A 17,809-nucleotide genomic window follows, 5' to 3' on the forward strand; every position below is an offset into this window, starting at 1 on the left:
TCTTTAAAGGTCAAATAGGATCTTTAACGAACTTCTTTGACAATAATATTGCTTCTATTTATTGGAGCTTTAACCTAGGATCTTTAAAGGTCAAATATGACCTTTAAAAAGCTTATTTGACAAAAATATTGCTTCCATTCAATGGAGCTTTAACATATGGATCTTTAAAGGTAAAATAGGACCTTTAAAAAACTTCTTTGACAAGAATATTGTTTCTATTTATTGGAGCTTTAACATAGGATCTTTAAAGGTCAAATAAGACCTTTAACAAACTTCTTTGACAAGAATATTGCTTCTATTATTGGAGCTTTAACATAGGATCTTTAAAGGTCAAATAGGACCTTTAACAAACTTCTTTGACAAGAATATTGCTTCTATATATTGGAGCTTTAACATAGGATCTTTAAAGGTCAAATAGGACCTTTAACAAACTTCTTTGACAAGAATATTGCTTCTATTTATTGAAGCTTTAACATAGGATCTTTAAAGGTCAAATAGGACCTTTAACAAACTTCTTTGACAAGAATATTGCTTCTATTTATTGGAGCTTTAACATAGGATCTTTAAAGGTCAAATAGGACCTTTAACACACTTCTTTGACAATAATATTGCTTCTATTTATTGGAGGTTTAATATAGGATCTTTACAGGTCAAATATTACCTTTAACAAACTTATTTGACAAGAATATTGCTTCTATTTATTGGAGCTTTAACATATGAATCTTTGAAGGTCAAATAGGACCTTTAACAAACTTCTTTGACAAGAATATTGCTTCTATTTTTTGGAGCTTTAACATAGGATCTTTAAAGGTCAAATAGGACCTTTAAGAAACTTCGTTGACAAGAATATTTCATCTGTTTATTGGAGGTTTAACATAGGATCTTTAAAGTTCAAATAGGACCTTTAACAAACTTATTTGACGAGAATATTGCTTCTGTTTATTGGACCTTTAACATAGGATCTTTAAAGGTCAAATATGACCTTTAACAAACTTATTTGACTATAATATTGCTTCTATTTATTGGAGCTTTAACATAGGATCTTTAAATGTCAAATAGGACCTTTAACAAACTTCTTTGACAAGAATATTGCTTCTATTTATTGGAGCTTTAACATAGGATCTTTAAAGGTCAAATAGGACCTTTAACAAACTTCTTTGACAAGAATATTGTTTCTATTTATTGGAGCTTTAAGATAGGATCTTTAAAGGTCAAATAGGACCTTTAACATACTTCTTTGACAAGAATATTGCTTCTATTTATTGGAGCTTCTTTAAAGGTCAAATAGGACCTTTAACAAACTTCTTTGACAAGAATATTGCTTCTATTTATTGGAGCTTTAACATAGGATCTTTAAAGGTCAAATAGGACCTTTAACAAACTTCTTTGACAAGAATATTGCTTCTATTTATTGGAGCTTTAACATATGGATCTTTAAAGGTCAAATAGGACCTTTTTTATTGGAACTTTAATATAGGATCTTTAAAGGTCAAATAGGACCTTTAACAAACTTCTTTGACAAGAATATTTCTTCTATTTATTGGAGGTTGAACATAGGATCTTTACTGGTCAAATAGGACCTTTAACAAACTTCTTTGACGAGAAAATTGCTTTTATTTATTGGAGCTTTAACATAGGATATTTAAAGGTCAAATAGGACCTTTAACAAACTTCTTTGACAAGAATATTGCTTTGATCTATTGGAGCTTTAACATAGGATCTTTAAAGGCCAAATAGGACCTTTAACAAACTTCTTTGACAGGAATATTGCTTCTATTTATTGGAGCTTTAACACAGGATCTTTAAAGGTCAAATAGGACCTTTAACAAACTTCTTTGACAAGAATATTGCTTCTATTTATTGGAGGTTCTTTAATGGTCAAATAGGACCTTTAACAAACTTCTTAGACAATAATATTGCTTCTATTTATTTGAGCTTTAACATAGGATCTTTAAAGGTCATTTATGACCTTTAACATACTTCTTTGACAAGAATATTGTTTCTATTTATTGGAGCTTTAACATATGGATCTTTAAAGGTCAAATAGGACCTTTAACAAACTTCTTTGACAAGAATATTGCTTCTATTTATTGGAGGTTTAACATAGGATCTTTAAAGGTCAAATAGGACCTTTTACAATCTTCTTTGACAAGAATATTGCTTCTATCTATTGGAGGTTTAACATAGGATCTTTAAAGGTTAAATAGGACCTTTAACAAACTTCTTTGACGAGAATATTGCTTCTATTTATTGGAGCTTTAACATAGGATCTTTAAAGGTCAATTAGGACCTTTAACAAACTTCTTTGACAAGAATATTGCTTATATTTATTGGAGCTTTAACATAGGATCTTTAAAGGTCAAATAGGACCTTTAACAAATTTATTTGACAATAATATTGCTTCTATTTGTTGGAGCTTTAACATATGGATTTTTAAAGGTAAAATAGGACCTTTAAGAAACTTCTTTGACAAGAATATTGCTTCTATTTATTGGAGGTTTAACATAGGATCTTTAAAGGTCAAATAGGACCTGTAAAAAACTTCTTTGACAAGAATATTGCTTCTATTTATTGGAGGTTTAACATAGGATCTTTAAAGGTCAAATAGGACCTTTAACAAACTTCTGTGACAAGTCTGTTGCTTCTATATATTGGAGCCGAATGTGGTCATAATGGCTAAAATAAATTGACTACAAAGTAAAAACTGCTCCCAAAAATTTTATAAAGAAATTAACAATCCAAACGATAAAACTGCCTGAATAATATGGTATTGGATTTTTGTTTTCAGAAATAATTTACGTAAGCGTCATGGAAGTGATACCCGAAAGCACAAAAATGGAAGTTGATTACTCTACAACCGTTGACGAGAGCCTACCAAAGCTGGAAAAAGAAGCCAAAGAGGGATCGTTTTTTGAAGGCCTTGAAAAACTTTTGAATTTGGAAAAACAAGTTCGAACTGTAAGTACAAGTTTCAACTGTTTCCCCCCTCTTTTCCTCACTCTTAATTCCTATTCATACTGACCTTCTTTGCAATTTAATTATGGTTGTTTTTTGTCGGTTAAAATGATAGATCTTGCTGTGTTTTTTTTTCATTCCTTGGTTTGTATTATTTAAAGTTGTATTCTGTTCCTCGAGCTAAAAATGTAGGCTATATTTTATGGTGCTATGGCGCACAGGTTTTTTGCTATAAATCTTATCTCCGTATCTATTATCGTTGGGCTATAAATGCTAAATTGTCATATCAAGATGTATTTTACTGTATACGTCTGCTTTATATCCTAATCAAACGGTTTGTGGTAAAAAAAATTTGTAAGTAAAGAGCAACCCATGATAACACTACCCAAAATTTGAAAAACAAAATTTTGATAAAAATATGTACATCCAATGAATTAGTTTTCAAAATGACTTGAAATATGCAAAATTCACACAAGTATCAAGAATGTCCAAATAAAAACCCATTTTGCCTCATAAGTCCATTTGCCTTAGGTCAATTCATACCCAGATGCCATGATTTTCTAAGATTTTCTCTGACTCTTTCAGTTTGAGAAGAACCTCTTTCTTCTCAGTATTGCCCACCTAAACTGTGAAAATAAATAGGCAAAACTACTCAAGTTAAATTTCTAAATGCCTTTTTTCTGTAAAATTCAAACATTAATAATATGTTGGTTCCCAAAGACAATTGCACCTTCAAAGGAAAGCTATGTTCTCTTAAGTCCTTTGGTGCCATATTTTTTTTAGCTAATTTTTTGCTGATTTTTCATGCGTATTTCTTTTTTTCAAATTTGTACCCTACAACTACCAAGAACTGCATAAGTGCTTATAGAGGGCTTTTTGGTTAAAAATTGGATCCCAATTCTTTTTGATTATTTAAAGATATATTTGGCTGTGTAAGTTTCCACTTAACCAGTTCAGACCAGGGTCGTATCCAGATTTTTTTTTTTGGGGGGTGGGGGTGGGATACGAAATGTTTTTTTTGGAGGGGGGTTACAAGAAACGTTAAAACACATAAAAAATTGTCAATATTCATTTTTGTCACATTTTACGAGTCGAAAAAACATTTTGGGGCGGGGGGGGGGTGGTGGTGGGGGGAGTTCAATACCCCTACTCCCTCTGGATACAGTCTTGGTTCAGAGAATAAAATTTCATTTTTAATTTGCTTGGTACTAAAGTTTAGAGATAGCTATCAAAAGTTATAAGCCCTAGAAACATCGCCTATTGTTAAATTAAAGTGTTTTTTTTTTATTTTCGAAGGTCTAGGAAAGTAATGACTCTTTTTATTTAAGATGGCCTTAAAAAAACCTTAAACCATAAGTTGGCCACAATAGTGCTTTGAAATAAATCGTCATTGTATAGACAAAACATTGACTAGAAGAAAAAAAAATCAAATACATACAAGCCAATTTATTAGAAATTTCTTGTAGAAAATCTGGAACAGACTTGAAGTTGAAGTTCAAGACAGTGTATGCCTCATATTTTAGAGAAACTTTGCTCTAATTTTTAGAAACAAGGAAAAGTCATTCCAGAAATAAAGTGCTCTTGTTCTTTTTTTGTGGCAAAAGACGCTGTGCCACAGCAAAGTGACACAGCCTCTTTGCTGTGGCACATTTCATGTGGCACATTTTCTACTATTTCATGGTGTTAAGCAACTGTTTGTTGCCTCAGAGATTCAAAATGCTATTGAATTAAAATTGAGGGATGGCCACAAGGCCGTATCCAGGGGGGGGGGGAGGGGGTTTGAACCCCCCCCCCCGAAATGTTTGTCTGACTCGTAAAAACGTAACAAAAATGGACATAAACAAATTTTGTATGTGTTTTCTGTGTTTTTTGTTGTGTACCCCCCCCCCCCCCAATTTTCTCGAGTAAAACCCCCTCCGAAAAAAATCCTGGGTACGGCCGTGGATGGAAAATGGATTTACTCTTCTAGATTCAGTGGGCTTAATACTGCCTTAATGGTGGCCTCAATAATAGGTCTTAATAGTGGTGCATTTGTGCCTAAAGAGATTAAATAAAAAAAAAAACAAGTTTTTTCAACTGAAAGTAAGGAGCAACATTAAAACTTCAACGAACAGAAATTATTACGTATATGAAAGGGGCTGTCACCTCCTCAACGCCTCGCTCTTTACGCTAAAGTTTGACTTTCCCACAACTTTATTTTTTTAAACAATAAAAAACTTTAGCGAAAAGAGTGAGGCATTGAGGAGGTGACAGCCTCTTTCATATACGGAATAATTTTTGTTCGTTTTAAGTTTTAATGTCGCTCCTTACTTTCAGTTAAAAACTTGTTTTTTATTTAATTTCTGAACGTTTTTTAGTTAATGCAGCTTTTATTTTGGCTCACCGTCATTGAATAAGTAAAACAAAATTTGCATATTAATTTTACTTTTCTTTTGCTAAATGGCTTTCTCTAAATTTGGCTCTGACGTAATTTGCAAATTAACTTTCGTAACGAACTTTTATATTCGTATATTTTTATTACATATATTATGGGGTTCGCCCCCTAGTCAATACCTCGCTTTTTACATTAAGTTCAAATCGTGGTCCAATTCTTTGAGAATGACTCCTTAATCACAAAGGCCGTTAATTAGAAGAAATATCTCTGATGAAAGTACAAAAAACTTGTTTCCTTGTGAATCAGACGAAATTGGGAAAAAAGGGGCGTAGGAGGGGGCCAAGTTACCCTCAAGAATTTTTGGTCATTGAAAAGGGCAATATAACGTTTAATTTCCGTTCGAATGAGCTCTCTCTTGATGTTGTAGGACCACTGGGTCAGTACCGACCACTGGGTTGGTACGATTACCCCTAAAAAAATAAAAAGAATAAACACGCATACGTGATCTTTCTTCTGGCAAAAAATACAAAGTTGCAGATTTTTGAAGATATGAGCTAAGCAATAGGTTTTTCTGACAGGATGAATCTGCCGGTTTGATTTTCCTTAAAATTCTTTCACTTGTAGGGGATGTTCCCCCCGCTTTCCAAAATCAGGTAAATTTTCTCAGGCTCGTAGCCTTTGATGAGTAATACTAAACTTAATAAAATTTATATATTTAGAATCAGCATTATAAGCCCATTCTTTTGATACATTTATTGACATCAAAATACCGTTTTTAAAAGTTTCGATTACTATTGAGCCGTATCGCTTTTTTTATGGTTTTTTTATTACGTATATGTTTTTACGTATATGAGGTATACGTATATATTCTCCCCTTAGTCAATACCACGCTCTTTACGCTAAAGTTAACACTCTGTTTAAATCACAAACCCCTGAATCACCAAGGTCGTTTAATTAGAATATATAGCTCTTTTGAAAGCACTAAAAAAAAAACTGTAGCGTAAAGAGTGAGGTATTGACTTGGGGGCGAACCCCCTAATATACTTAATAATTTCTGTTCGTTTTAAGTTCTAATGTTGCTTCTTACTTTCAGTTGAAAAAACTTGTTTTTTTTTAAATTTAATTTCTGATCGTTTTTTAAATAATGCTGGGAAATCCGGTGCCCCCTTCATAGAAATGTCCCTTACCCCAAGGATACATCCTCCACGGAAAGATTCTCGCGAGTAACCGCCTCCTCCAGGCCCCCCCCCATAAAAAAATCCTTCCTGAAAACGTCTGTATACTTCCCAATAACCAATACTATATGTAGACAATGGGCAAAGTTCATAACTTGCAGCCCTTCCCCCGGGGACTGTGGGGGATAAAGTCATCCTTAAAGACATAGTTATTATATTTTTCGACTATGCTGAACAAAATGGTCATCCCAAAATTTTAGTTGGGTGACTTCGGGAAAAAAATCAGCGTGGGAGGGGGCCAAGCTGCCCTCCAATTTTTTTGGTCACTTAAAAAGGGAACTAGAACTTTTAATTTCCGTTCAAATGAGCCCTCTCACAATATTCTAGGAAAACTGGATAGGTACGATCTCACCTGAAAAAAAAAAAAAAACAAGCATCCATGATCTTTCTTCTAAAAAAAACCACAAAATTCGACATTCTTGCAGATAGGAACGTGAAAGTGCTACTGTAGGGTTTTTTGATATGCTGAATTCGATGGTGTGATTTTCATTAAAGTTCTATGACTCTTAGGGGGTGTTTCTCCCCTTTTTTCGAAAATAAGGCAAATTTTCTCAGGCGCATAACATTCAATGGGTAAGACTAAACTTGATGAAACTCATATTTGGAATCAGCATAAAAATCTGATTTATTTGTCATATCTATTGGCATCAAGATTCTGTTTTTGGAGTTTTGGTTACTATTGAGCCGGGTCGCTCCTTACTTACAGTTCGTTTTTACGAACTGTTTGATACGCAATAAATTAATAATAAATGGCTATTACAGGCAATTATTTTAAACTTCATTTGACTATACTGGTTCATTCGAGGTCTCATTAATTATGTACTTTTGTATATACTTTTATACTATCATTAGGGAGAAGGGATAATAGATCATCAGGGGGTTTGAGGGGCTGAAGTATAAAAAGAAGCACTTTTAGCCCAAAATAAGGGGCCCTTGAGCTAAATATAGAGGGTGGGGCGAATAATTTACTCCTTAACCTCTTTTATTCGGAGTTTTGGGATTGATTCTGCAATATGGGTGCTGTAGAGTGTGGAGGAGGGATAATAGATATTCAGGGGGTCTGCGGGGCAGAAGTATTAAAAAGAGCATTTTTAGCCCCAAATAAAGGGCCCTTGAGGTACATATAGAGGGCGGGGCGAATAATTTACTCCCTAACCTCTTTTCATTCGGAGGAGTTTTTGGATTGAGCTTGCAATATGGGTGATGTGGAGTGACCCCTCCTCTTTATTGCATAAATGTTTTAAGAGCAACATAAAAAATAATTCCATACGCTTACCTGCAAAAAAAGGGAAAAGTGGGGAGTACCCTCTAACAAAAGATGTCTGAAGAGACCCCACTTGGGAAATACACAAAAGAAGATCATCAGATTTGTCTTTGATATTTCAACCACCCCCTACCGACTGCTCCAGTAAATATTTAAAAGGGCAATTATCCTTCTCAAACTATCGTGATATAAATATTAAGCCATGACTTGACAGAGGGGAGTGGCAAAATTCCTCACATCTGAGAGAGTCCAGGATCTAAGAGTTGTATTGTTCTTAATGTATATTAACGATATTATTTATGCAGTTAATAGGCTTATCTTATTTATGCTTTGCCATTCTAATTCATAATAATAGCCCCCCCTTAAGAGAATACTCTTGTTGCTTTTGCTTATCACAACCCCTCATAAATCTTTCTGCTCATAATAATAGTCCACATTCAGAGGGCTATTCTTGTTGCATTTGCTGATGATAATACTCCATGGAAAATCTTTTTTTTTGTTAATTTCTGTTCGTTTTATATTGACATGGTCTTTTTCAGGGAAACATAAAATAATAGTTTGAATCTTTCTGGTTTTCCTTTAAGAATTTATAGTTTGGTCTCTTATTTGCACGCTGTAGAACCTTTTTCAGAGATTTTTACCAACATAAACCTTTTCGAAAATCATTATACAAATAGCATTGTTTAATTCGTCCATAAAAATCCTCTAGTCGACTTGATAGACGAAACTTAATACCATTCCCAAAAAATTATATCCGTGCATTCTCACTACCTGGATACATATACACTCCTTTGATTTAGTAAAAAGTTAAGAGCAGAAGTAGTAATAGAAGTAGCCCCGAAAGTTTGAGCTTAATACCCTCAGTCGTCTTTGGTATACTGCTGAGATGTCTTATTGGCAACCAGCATACAAACAGTCCGTTCTGATTTAATTTTAAAGCAACATTTAGTTTTTAAGTTTAGTTTTTTAAGTTAAGTTAGCTTTTAACTGTGGGGGGTTGACCTACCCATAACCTTAGACATATAGTTAGTAGACTGCTCAGCTAGGCTGAACAAAATAGCTGTCTTAAAATTTTGATTGGAAGTGACTGGAAAATTATGAGCCAAAAATAGGACTGATTGCCCTCCAATCATTTTTGACTCTTAAGAGGGCACTAGAACTTTTACTTTTCTGAATTTTTAATGATAGAACTTTTCTGAACTTTTAATGATAGAGCATCGCTGCCTGTGTCCTTATTTTATATGCCCCATATTGCTTATATGCCCTTTTAATACCTGCATGCATATGGTTTTTTTCGTTTAATTGGAACTTCCCCTAAACGTTTCCTAAAAGTTTCAACTTAATGCTATTAGTGTCGTTGGTTAAAGTGACCCTAAAAGCGCCATTAAAGTGTCTTCTGGCTAGTTCAAAATCTGCAACCTATGAAGGTATGAAGGTGAAATTTTCAGAGAATATTTCTGTTGTACGGATGACAACCTGCCATCTGCATGCAGGTTTTCAAAAGGGCATATCAGCAATATCTTAGAACCAGTTTCGTGTGTGAAATTAAAACTTACGAAGCATGTTGTTGGGAATGTTGAACAAACCAAAAGACAATATTTGCATCATAATACTACTGCTTCTGCTCCTACAACAACTACTACTGCTACTATTATTATTATTGCTGCTACTACTACTGCTCCTGAAGCTAATATTACTACTATTAACTGTACTCCTACTGCTACTACTATATTTACTTGTGCTACTGCTACTACTAATAAACCTAAGGGTATTTCGGCGAAATTTTTGGGCAATATTGTAACTGCATTGAAATAAATCGTAACACACTATGCCTATATAGGTTGTCAAGAGGACGTATCAGCAATGCTTCAGGACTGGTTGATGGTATTACGTTAAAAATTTCATCGTGTGTTCAAGGGGATGTTGAAAAAAAGGTGCTATTTGCATACTGCTACTACAACTATTGCTACGCATAATTACTGAACCTTTCAACAATGCTAGAAAAAAACTTTGTTTGGATGTTTGTTATGCGAAATGATGGACGATGGGGGGGGGGGGGGGCGTTCTCTCAAATCACTTTGACTCTTAAAAAGGGCACTATAACTTACTATTTAAAATCAAATGAGGCTCATCTGAATTTAATACGACCATCCGTTCCATAAAAACCTTATATACCCCCAGGGCATAACTTCAAACCCTTGCCCCACGGCTCTGGGGGGTTGTACCAACCCTGGAGGAATTGTTACATGTTCTTTGGACTATTTTGAACAAAATTGCCATCGCACAATTTTAATCAGATACATTTGGTGAAAATAGGAGTAGTGGTTTGGGGGAAGGGGGCTTCTTGACCTCCATCACTATTGAATCTTAAAAGAGAACTAGAAATTCCAATTTCAACAAATTGCGCCACCTCTAAAGTTTATACAACGATCCCTTCGATAAGAGCCTTAAATGCCCCAGGTGCATAACCTACAACCCTCGCCCTCAGGCTCTGGTGGTTTGTATCAACCTCAAAAACCTTGTTATATTATATTTGGACTATCTTGAATAAAAGGACTGTCGCAAACTATCTATTGGATACATCTAAAAAAACGTGTTTGTTTGTGTGTGTGTGCGGGGGGGGGGGGTAACTGCGCTCTCATCACTTTGTTTCTTAAAAATGGAACTAGGACTTTTGCTTAGCAATCCAATGAACCCCCTCCAAAGCTTATAAGACCACCCTTTCTATAAGAATCTTATATATCCCCATGGCATAACTTATAACCCTTTCGCTGAGAGCTGTAGGGAGGGGGAGGTTGTCTTCCTCGCAGAGATAATTTCCGAAACCTTCAACTAAGATAAACTTAATTGTTTTCTCTAAACTTTCATCGGATGTGTTAAGAGAAATGATGAGCACGGATAGAGGGGGGGCCTGGTTGCTCTCAAATTACTTTGACTCTTAAAAAGGGTAACTATAACTTTCAAATCGAATAGCCCTCATCTGAAGATTATACAACTACCCATTCCATAAAAGCCTTATATGCCTACATGGCATAACTTACAACCCTATCCCAAGGGCGCTGGGGTGTTTGTGTCATCCCTAGAGACATTATTATGTTCTTTGGATTATTTGTAACAAAATCGCTATGTCATAATTTCAATCAGATGTCTTTAATTAAAATAGGGGTTGTCGACGAGGGGGGGTCTAAATGTCCTCCGGGAAGAGAACTAGAACTTCCGAGTTTCAACCAAATAAGCTTCTTCTAAAGTTAAAAACCATCTTTTTAACTTTAGAAGAAGGGGGGGTGGGGGTGGTGGTTACTCTCAAATCACTTTGACTCTTAAAACAGTACTATAACTTTCAATTTCAAATCAAATGAGCTCCTTCTGAATTTTATGTGACCACCCATTCCATAAAAAGTTTATATGACCCCAGGTCATGATTTACAACCCTATCCCCAGGGCACCGGGGGATTGCGTCAGCCCTAGAGGCATTGTTTTAGTTCTTTGACTATTTTGAGCAAAATTGCTATCTCACAATTGTAATCCAATTTGTTTGATGAAGAGGGGTAGTCGGGGGGGGGGGGAGGGGGATAGCTGCCTCTATCACTTTTGAATGTTAAAAAGGAACTAGAACTTCCCATTTTTAACCAAATGAGCCTCCTCTAAAGTTTATACAACCATCCCTTCGATGAAAACCTCAAAACCCCCCTGGGCATAACTTACACCCCTTGTCCCTAGGCCCTGGGGTTCGTTTTAACCCCAAAAGCCTTGTTATATGATATATTGACTTATGAATAAAATGGATATCTCAAAATTTCTATTAGATACATTTCAGGACAATACGACGCGTGTACGTGTGTATGTGTGAGGGGGGGGGATAGCTGCCCTCCTATCACTTTGAGCACTTTGACTTTTAAGAAGAGGACTAGATCTTCTGATTACCAATCCAATGAGTCCCCTCCGAAGTTTATATGACCACGCTTTCTATAAAAACCCTATATACCCCCAGGGCAAAACCCTTGCCCTGAGGGCTGGGGGGATTTGTTATCCTCAAATACATAATATCCGGACCTTTCAAATACGTTGAACAAATAGCGATCTCAAAACTTTGATTAGTAGTTTTTGAGGAAGTGTTGGGCGTGGGAGGGGGTTAGTTGCTCTCCAATCACTTTCGACTATTAAAAAGGGTGCTAGCCCTTTCAATTTCCAATCGAATGAGCTGTTTTTGAAGTTTCTACGACGACTCCTTTGATACGAAGTGCCCTGGTCTAAACAAAACAAAAAAATAAATAATACATTGCGCCAACATCGTTCTTTACTTGGGTAGCTCTATTGCGCTGCCTATAATCTAATTAAGTTGTTTGTCTCTTATTGCCCAATTATACGAATCACAACTTTTCCTTATTTTATGAGGTCGCTTTTTAAGATTTAGGATAGAGCAAGAATTTGTTTCATGGAGAGAAAGTTATTTGTAACTGAACCACTACATTACACTGAATTGTATTATGCTTCTTGTTGTGTATCTTTCTTATTTCATCAGTTTCATCATCATGTATATCTCTTTTATGTATCATCCCATAACCCTGAAATATACTCCTCGTTTTGTTTCTGATTTTTTTTTTCATCCATTCAGTGGTCTTAGAAAATCGCGGGAGGGCTCATTAAAACGGAAATTAAAAGTTCTAGTGCCCTTTCTAAGTGACCAAAAAATGGAGGGCAACTAGACCCCCTCCCACGCTCATTTTTTCCCCAGAAATTTGTGTAAAATTAAAATTCCTTTTACTCTCTGTGAATGATGTGCTTTTAATCCCTTAATTGCGTGTCACATAATATAGAACCCGTGGATTGTCATTTACGAGGTATGTTCCTTTAGGAAATTAACTACTACTACCACTAACAACAACTCACCGCAGCACCAAGCCGCCTGAGGCCAACACTGCTATGCAAGCTCCTCCTCCGCCCCAATCTATTCAAATCCTCTCTTTTTACATCCGCCCACAAAGTTCCCATTTCCTTTAAATCTTTCTTTATGACGTCCTCCCACCCCAAACGGGGACGACCTGCTTTCCGTTTAGCTCTAGATGGTTGGCTGAAAAGAACAATCTTCGGCAATCTGTCATCCTTCATCCGCACAACGTTTCCTAGCCACATCAACCTTTCTTTCATTATAGGCCTAGAGAGCGTTATTGAACTACATTTTTCATATAGCCTATTGTTTGAAATACGGTCAGTCAGCCGGGTACCCAGAACAATCCTTAAGCAATTTTTCTGGAAATCATATAACATAGCTTCATCTGCTATTCGGAGCACCTACGCTTCAAAGCTATATTTGACCACAGCCATTTTTGCAGCTTCTAATATTCTAATAGTGGTTTATAGACTTATCTTCCTATTCTTCCAGACTTTTTTTAACTGTGAAAAAACACCCTGATCCTTGGCTATTCTATTTTTAACATCTTCACTGCTCCCACCATCTTTACTAATAATACTACCAAGGTAAGTGAAGCTGCTCACCTGATGAATCTTTTCATTACCCAACGTCACCTTTTCATCTTCACTTATTCCTAGCCTTAGTGACTTAGTCTTCCTAACATTAATTTTCAAACCAATTCTAGCAACCTGAACTCGCAAAACCTCTAAAACTTCATTCATTTTACTCACACTTTCATCTAGGATGCTTAAATCATCAGCATAATCCAAGTCCAGGAGACTTTTCCCTCCCCATTTGATTCCGTGGTCTCCCATTGCCTTTCCTGTGCTCCTTAAAACAAAGTCCATCAAAATAATCCATACAAAGGGGGATAGAACACAACCCTGCTTAACTCCTGGTTTAATACAAAACCAGCTGCTAACCTCATTTCCTACCTTAACCGCAGCATTGTTATTCTCGTACATAGCACTAATCACTTTAATGTATTTTTCTGGTATACCATACAAGGATAAAACCTTTACTGAAGCTTTTGTATCAACAGAATCGAACGCTTGCTCATAATCTATAAAACTGAGGACCAAAGGTGTTTGAAAACTCAGGCACTTCTCAATTATTAGCCTAAGAGTGAAAATTTGGTCGACACATCATCTACCTTTTCTATAACCGCACTGCTCTTCTCTTAAAACTTTGTCTGCGGCATCTCTCAGTCTAAAAAGTATCATATTACCTAGTAATTTACTACCTACAGAGACCAGAATAATGCCTCGATAATTACCACACTCACTTTTATCACCTTTCTTATAAAGTGGCTTAATTAAGGTTTTCCTAAAAACGCTAGGTACTTCCCCTTTATCAAAAATCATATTCATAATCATCAGTAACTTATTTCTAACCTCAGAGCCACCATATTTAAGAAACTCATTTACCACCCTATCAACATCTGAAGCCTTATTATTCTTTAATCCTTTTAGTACTGTTGCCTCACAAAACAAATCTTCCTTCACATCGAAGGTATCACAAACATTTTCATTTTCCTCTATATTTTTTCCTGCAACTCTGTCTCGGTTAAGGAAATTCTCAAAATGTTCGACCCATCTCTCTTTAGTTTTTTTCCTTATCGCTAATTGCGACCCCATTCCTATCTTTAACTGGGCCAAGTCCGGATTGACTACTCCCTCTCAATTTGTTAACGTGCCAGTACAATATTTTACTGTTATGCCGTCTAGCCGCCAAATTCTTTCCCCTTGCGTTTCCTTTCTTTTACACTCTCAACAACCCTGCATTTCAGTTGAACCAATCCGAAGCCATCAGGTCTTTGATTTTATTTTGATCCTGTACTTCCTGTGTCAGTTCGTAGGGTTTCATATTTTTATGGATTCTAGAAAAACTGTGGTAAAATCTGGGATTTCTTTCTCTCTTCCTTTATGGTGCTTAATTCTTATGGTGCTTCCTTATGGTGCTTAATTTGTAGGTCTTTTTTGTGCTTCTTTTTGCAGTTTTTATTCTTATTGAAGTGTCAGTAATTACACTTGTTGTTTTAATAGCCCAAGGGGTCTCGTAAATGGGAGCCAAACCTTTAAAGAATTGACCCATTCCGAAAGTATTATTGCAACTTTTTCCTTGAAGGGTGCAGATGCCATATCTACTGGTCGTGTCCTTGAAGCTATCGTTCGGGTTTGTTTTGAGAGCAAACAATGGGACGCTCTTTGTGAACAACTTGTCTCCTTAACAAAGAGGCGGAGTCAGCTGAAGGCAGCCCAATCAAAAATGGTTCAGGAGAGTATTAGGCTTCTGGAAGGAGTTACTGATAAGGAGCTGAAAATTAAGATCATCGAAACGCTGAGGACCATAACTGCTGGAAAGGTAAGTTGGTTTTAAACACTCCCATTGACTAATCATATCATCGCCTATACGTCAATCAATTATAACCGCCATTAATATAAAAAATAATAGGAATTTAAAACAAAAAGTTTTCACTGATCTACATGGAGGGTCCTAGCCAGGTGGTTACCGTTCCAGACTTGAAATCCTGAAGACGGGGTTCGAGGCCTGGGGTAGCTGGTTATTTTGTTCGGAATGGGGGGCAATGGTATGACTCTGTAAGCTCAGCCAGATCTAAATGGGTACCTGGAGCAATATGGGGGAAAACACGCGAAGCGTCGGATGATTTACCCCCAACCACACATTGCCCTCTCGGCCGAAGTCATCGAATCAAGAGATCGATAGCTGCAAAACGCAGATCATTGGTCAGCATGATAAATTTGTTTAACTTAAGTACATGGAGGGGGAGGGGAGGGGTAATACCGAATAACCATGTGACGATATAATAATAACAAAAAGCCACTAAATCACTGTCTTATTATAATAGTTAGTGATATATTGTCCCAACAATTCAACATTTACTGCTAAGAAACATGTTTTGTTTTCTCTTGTATCTGGTTTGATATCTAGGTTTAACATAAAAAGCAAAAACTAAAGGAAACTTACTTCATTGTAATTATTGAGTTAAGTGTGATGTAGGAACAAATCTATAAGGACATTTTTAAGAGGAATAAGAGAAAGCAGCCTTGCATTTTCTCCCAAGATCAGTCCAAGGGTAAATTGGTCTTAAACATCCCCATTGACTAGCTGTATCATCCCCTATATGCCAAAAAATATAAATGTATAATCGCCATCAGTATAACCAACTGAACGGTTTTCCTACATACCTGCATGCTGGTATGTATATAATATGCAAATATGTTGCATATAAAACCATGCTTCGCTTAAAATTAATCTCTTAGGGAATCGTAATTACGAAATGATGAAATGAGATTTATGTGAGAATTGTCACATAAACTGTCAATATAAATTCTCACATAAATTGTCACATAAAAAACTATGGGAATTCATAGTAAGGGGTTCACTTGCCCCCCGCCTCCCCTCCTGTCTCTGCACTTTTTGTACGACAAATAATAGTTTATTCATGAATATATGATACTATATTTTATGAATTTATGTTCTTACTCATAATATAGAATTATTTTCGTTTCTATTCTTTACATTCTTTTATTTTTCTTTATATTTCCTTTTATAGTGTATTTCTTAGCAGCTATTACCACCTAATAACCTCTAAATTATGATAGTATTTGCCACATTACTTTCCCTCTACACATTGCCTTGTTTCTGCAGTAAGTTGCTAGTAGTAGTAAATTATGAGTAAAGACGTGAATGGTAATTTTGAAAATATGCACTTAATATCCATTAGTATAGACCTATGTAATGTGTTTTGTGTAAAATCTGTTTATTTTGCTTTTAATCAAGTTATTATTCTTCTATTTTTTGTATTAATTTAAAGAATCATAGAGTGTATCGGTGAGGGGACAGGGTGTTTTGAGTCCTGGAGTCAGTGGGGCCAGATTTAGGATCCTTTGTTCGAGAAGGAAAGGGTTCGAATCTTAGTGTACCCAATTATTTGATTTGGGACGGGGGTCAGTGGTGTGACCCTGTAAGTTCAGCTAGAGTCGACCCAGCTATAAGTGGGTATCTGGAGAAATCTTTGGAAGGTAAACAAAAGGGGAGTGTGAAAGCATAGGATGGCTGGCCCCTAACCTCCCCCCCATTCACTTCCTCGCTTAAGGGCCATGAAATAGAGATCACCTCCCCTGGTTTGGACTTTAGAGCCCAGTTCCGCATTCTTTACCTTTCTTTTTTTTAAATAAAAAGTTAGCTTCGAATTGCGCTATGGTAAAGTTTTAATAAGATTGTATTGATATTTTCCGGTTTAGTTAGATTTATGTTAATAATCAAATTTCATGTTTTTCGCGATATAAAAAAGTTAAAATTGTCAAAATTTCGAATGGTCATAAGGCACTAACAAAATAAAAAAAAATCTGCACAATTTCGGGCAGTGCATGAAAAAAGTAGAGTTACCATGTTTCGTCAAATTCTAACGAAATCAGATCATAGGCAGCGCTCTAGCACTGCATTAATAAAGAGCGAATAACAAAATAAATGTTAAATTTTTTCATTATTTTACTTTCATAAATAAAAAAATTATCCACACTTTAAGGAATAAATATCAGTGTATGTCAATTAAACTGACATATGTGGTTATTTTTTTTTTTTTAGTAAAGTGCAAATTATGTTCTGGTCTTAAGAAGGCATGAAGGTTATCAGCCCTACTCATGTTTATTTCTGCTCGTTTTGAGTTTGGCTCGGCTATTTCTTGTAATTTCTATTTGTTTTGAGTTTAATTTATTTATTGATACTGGTTTATGGTATTTTCATGCTTGGAAGTAATTGACTTTATTTCTGCTAATTTTTGGCTAAATAGAGCTCTTTACTTTTCTTTGAAAAACTTGTTTGTGGAAAAAGATTTCTAAATAAATAGCGTGAATATAGCGGTGTCAGAACGGGATTTTGGCAGTGCCAATTTTGTTGTTGTTTGTTTTTTATGCAATGACTGCTTTTCTTATTTTATTTTTTATTGTATTAATTTTTTATTTATTTTATTATATATTTTATTTAATTTTTATTATATTAATTTTATTATATTAATTTTTAATTATATTAATAATAAATTATAT

At 35.4% G+C, this 17,809-nt stretch overlaps 1 protein-coding gene across 1 annotated transcript in view; it reads left to right on the forward strand.

Annotated features, from left to right (window-relative positions):
- The window catches only part of Rpn5 (regulatory particle non-ATPase 5), a 58,677-nt gene that overhangs the window by 15,060 nt on the left and 25,808 nt on the right, over positions 1-17,809 (forward strand). The window contains exons 2-3 of the mRNA XM_089106277.1: positions 2,789-2,958; positions 14,868-15,104. Coding sequence (XP_088962403.1) covers positions 2,809-2,958; positions 14,868-15,104 — 387 coding nt within the window. The 5' untranslated portion in view covers positions 2,789-2,808. The remainder of the gene's footprint in view (positions 1-2,788; positions 2,959-14,867; positions 15,105-17,809) is intronic.

Source organism: Artemia sp. Qi Xiang Cuo, chromosome 20 (assembly GCF_049724085.1).
Source record: "Artemia sp. Qi Xiang Cuo chromosome 20, ASM4972408v1, whole genome shotgun sequence".
Lineage (NCBI taxonomy): Eukaryota > Metazoa > Arthropoda > Branchiopoda > Anostraca > Artemiidae > Artemia > Artemia sp. Qi Xiang Cuo.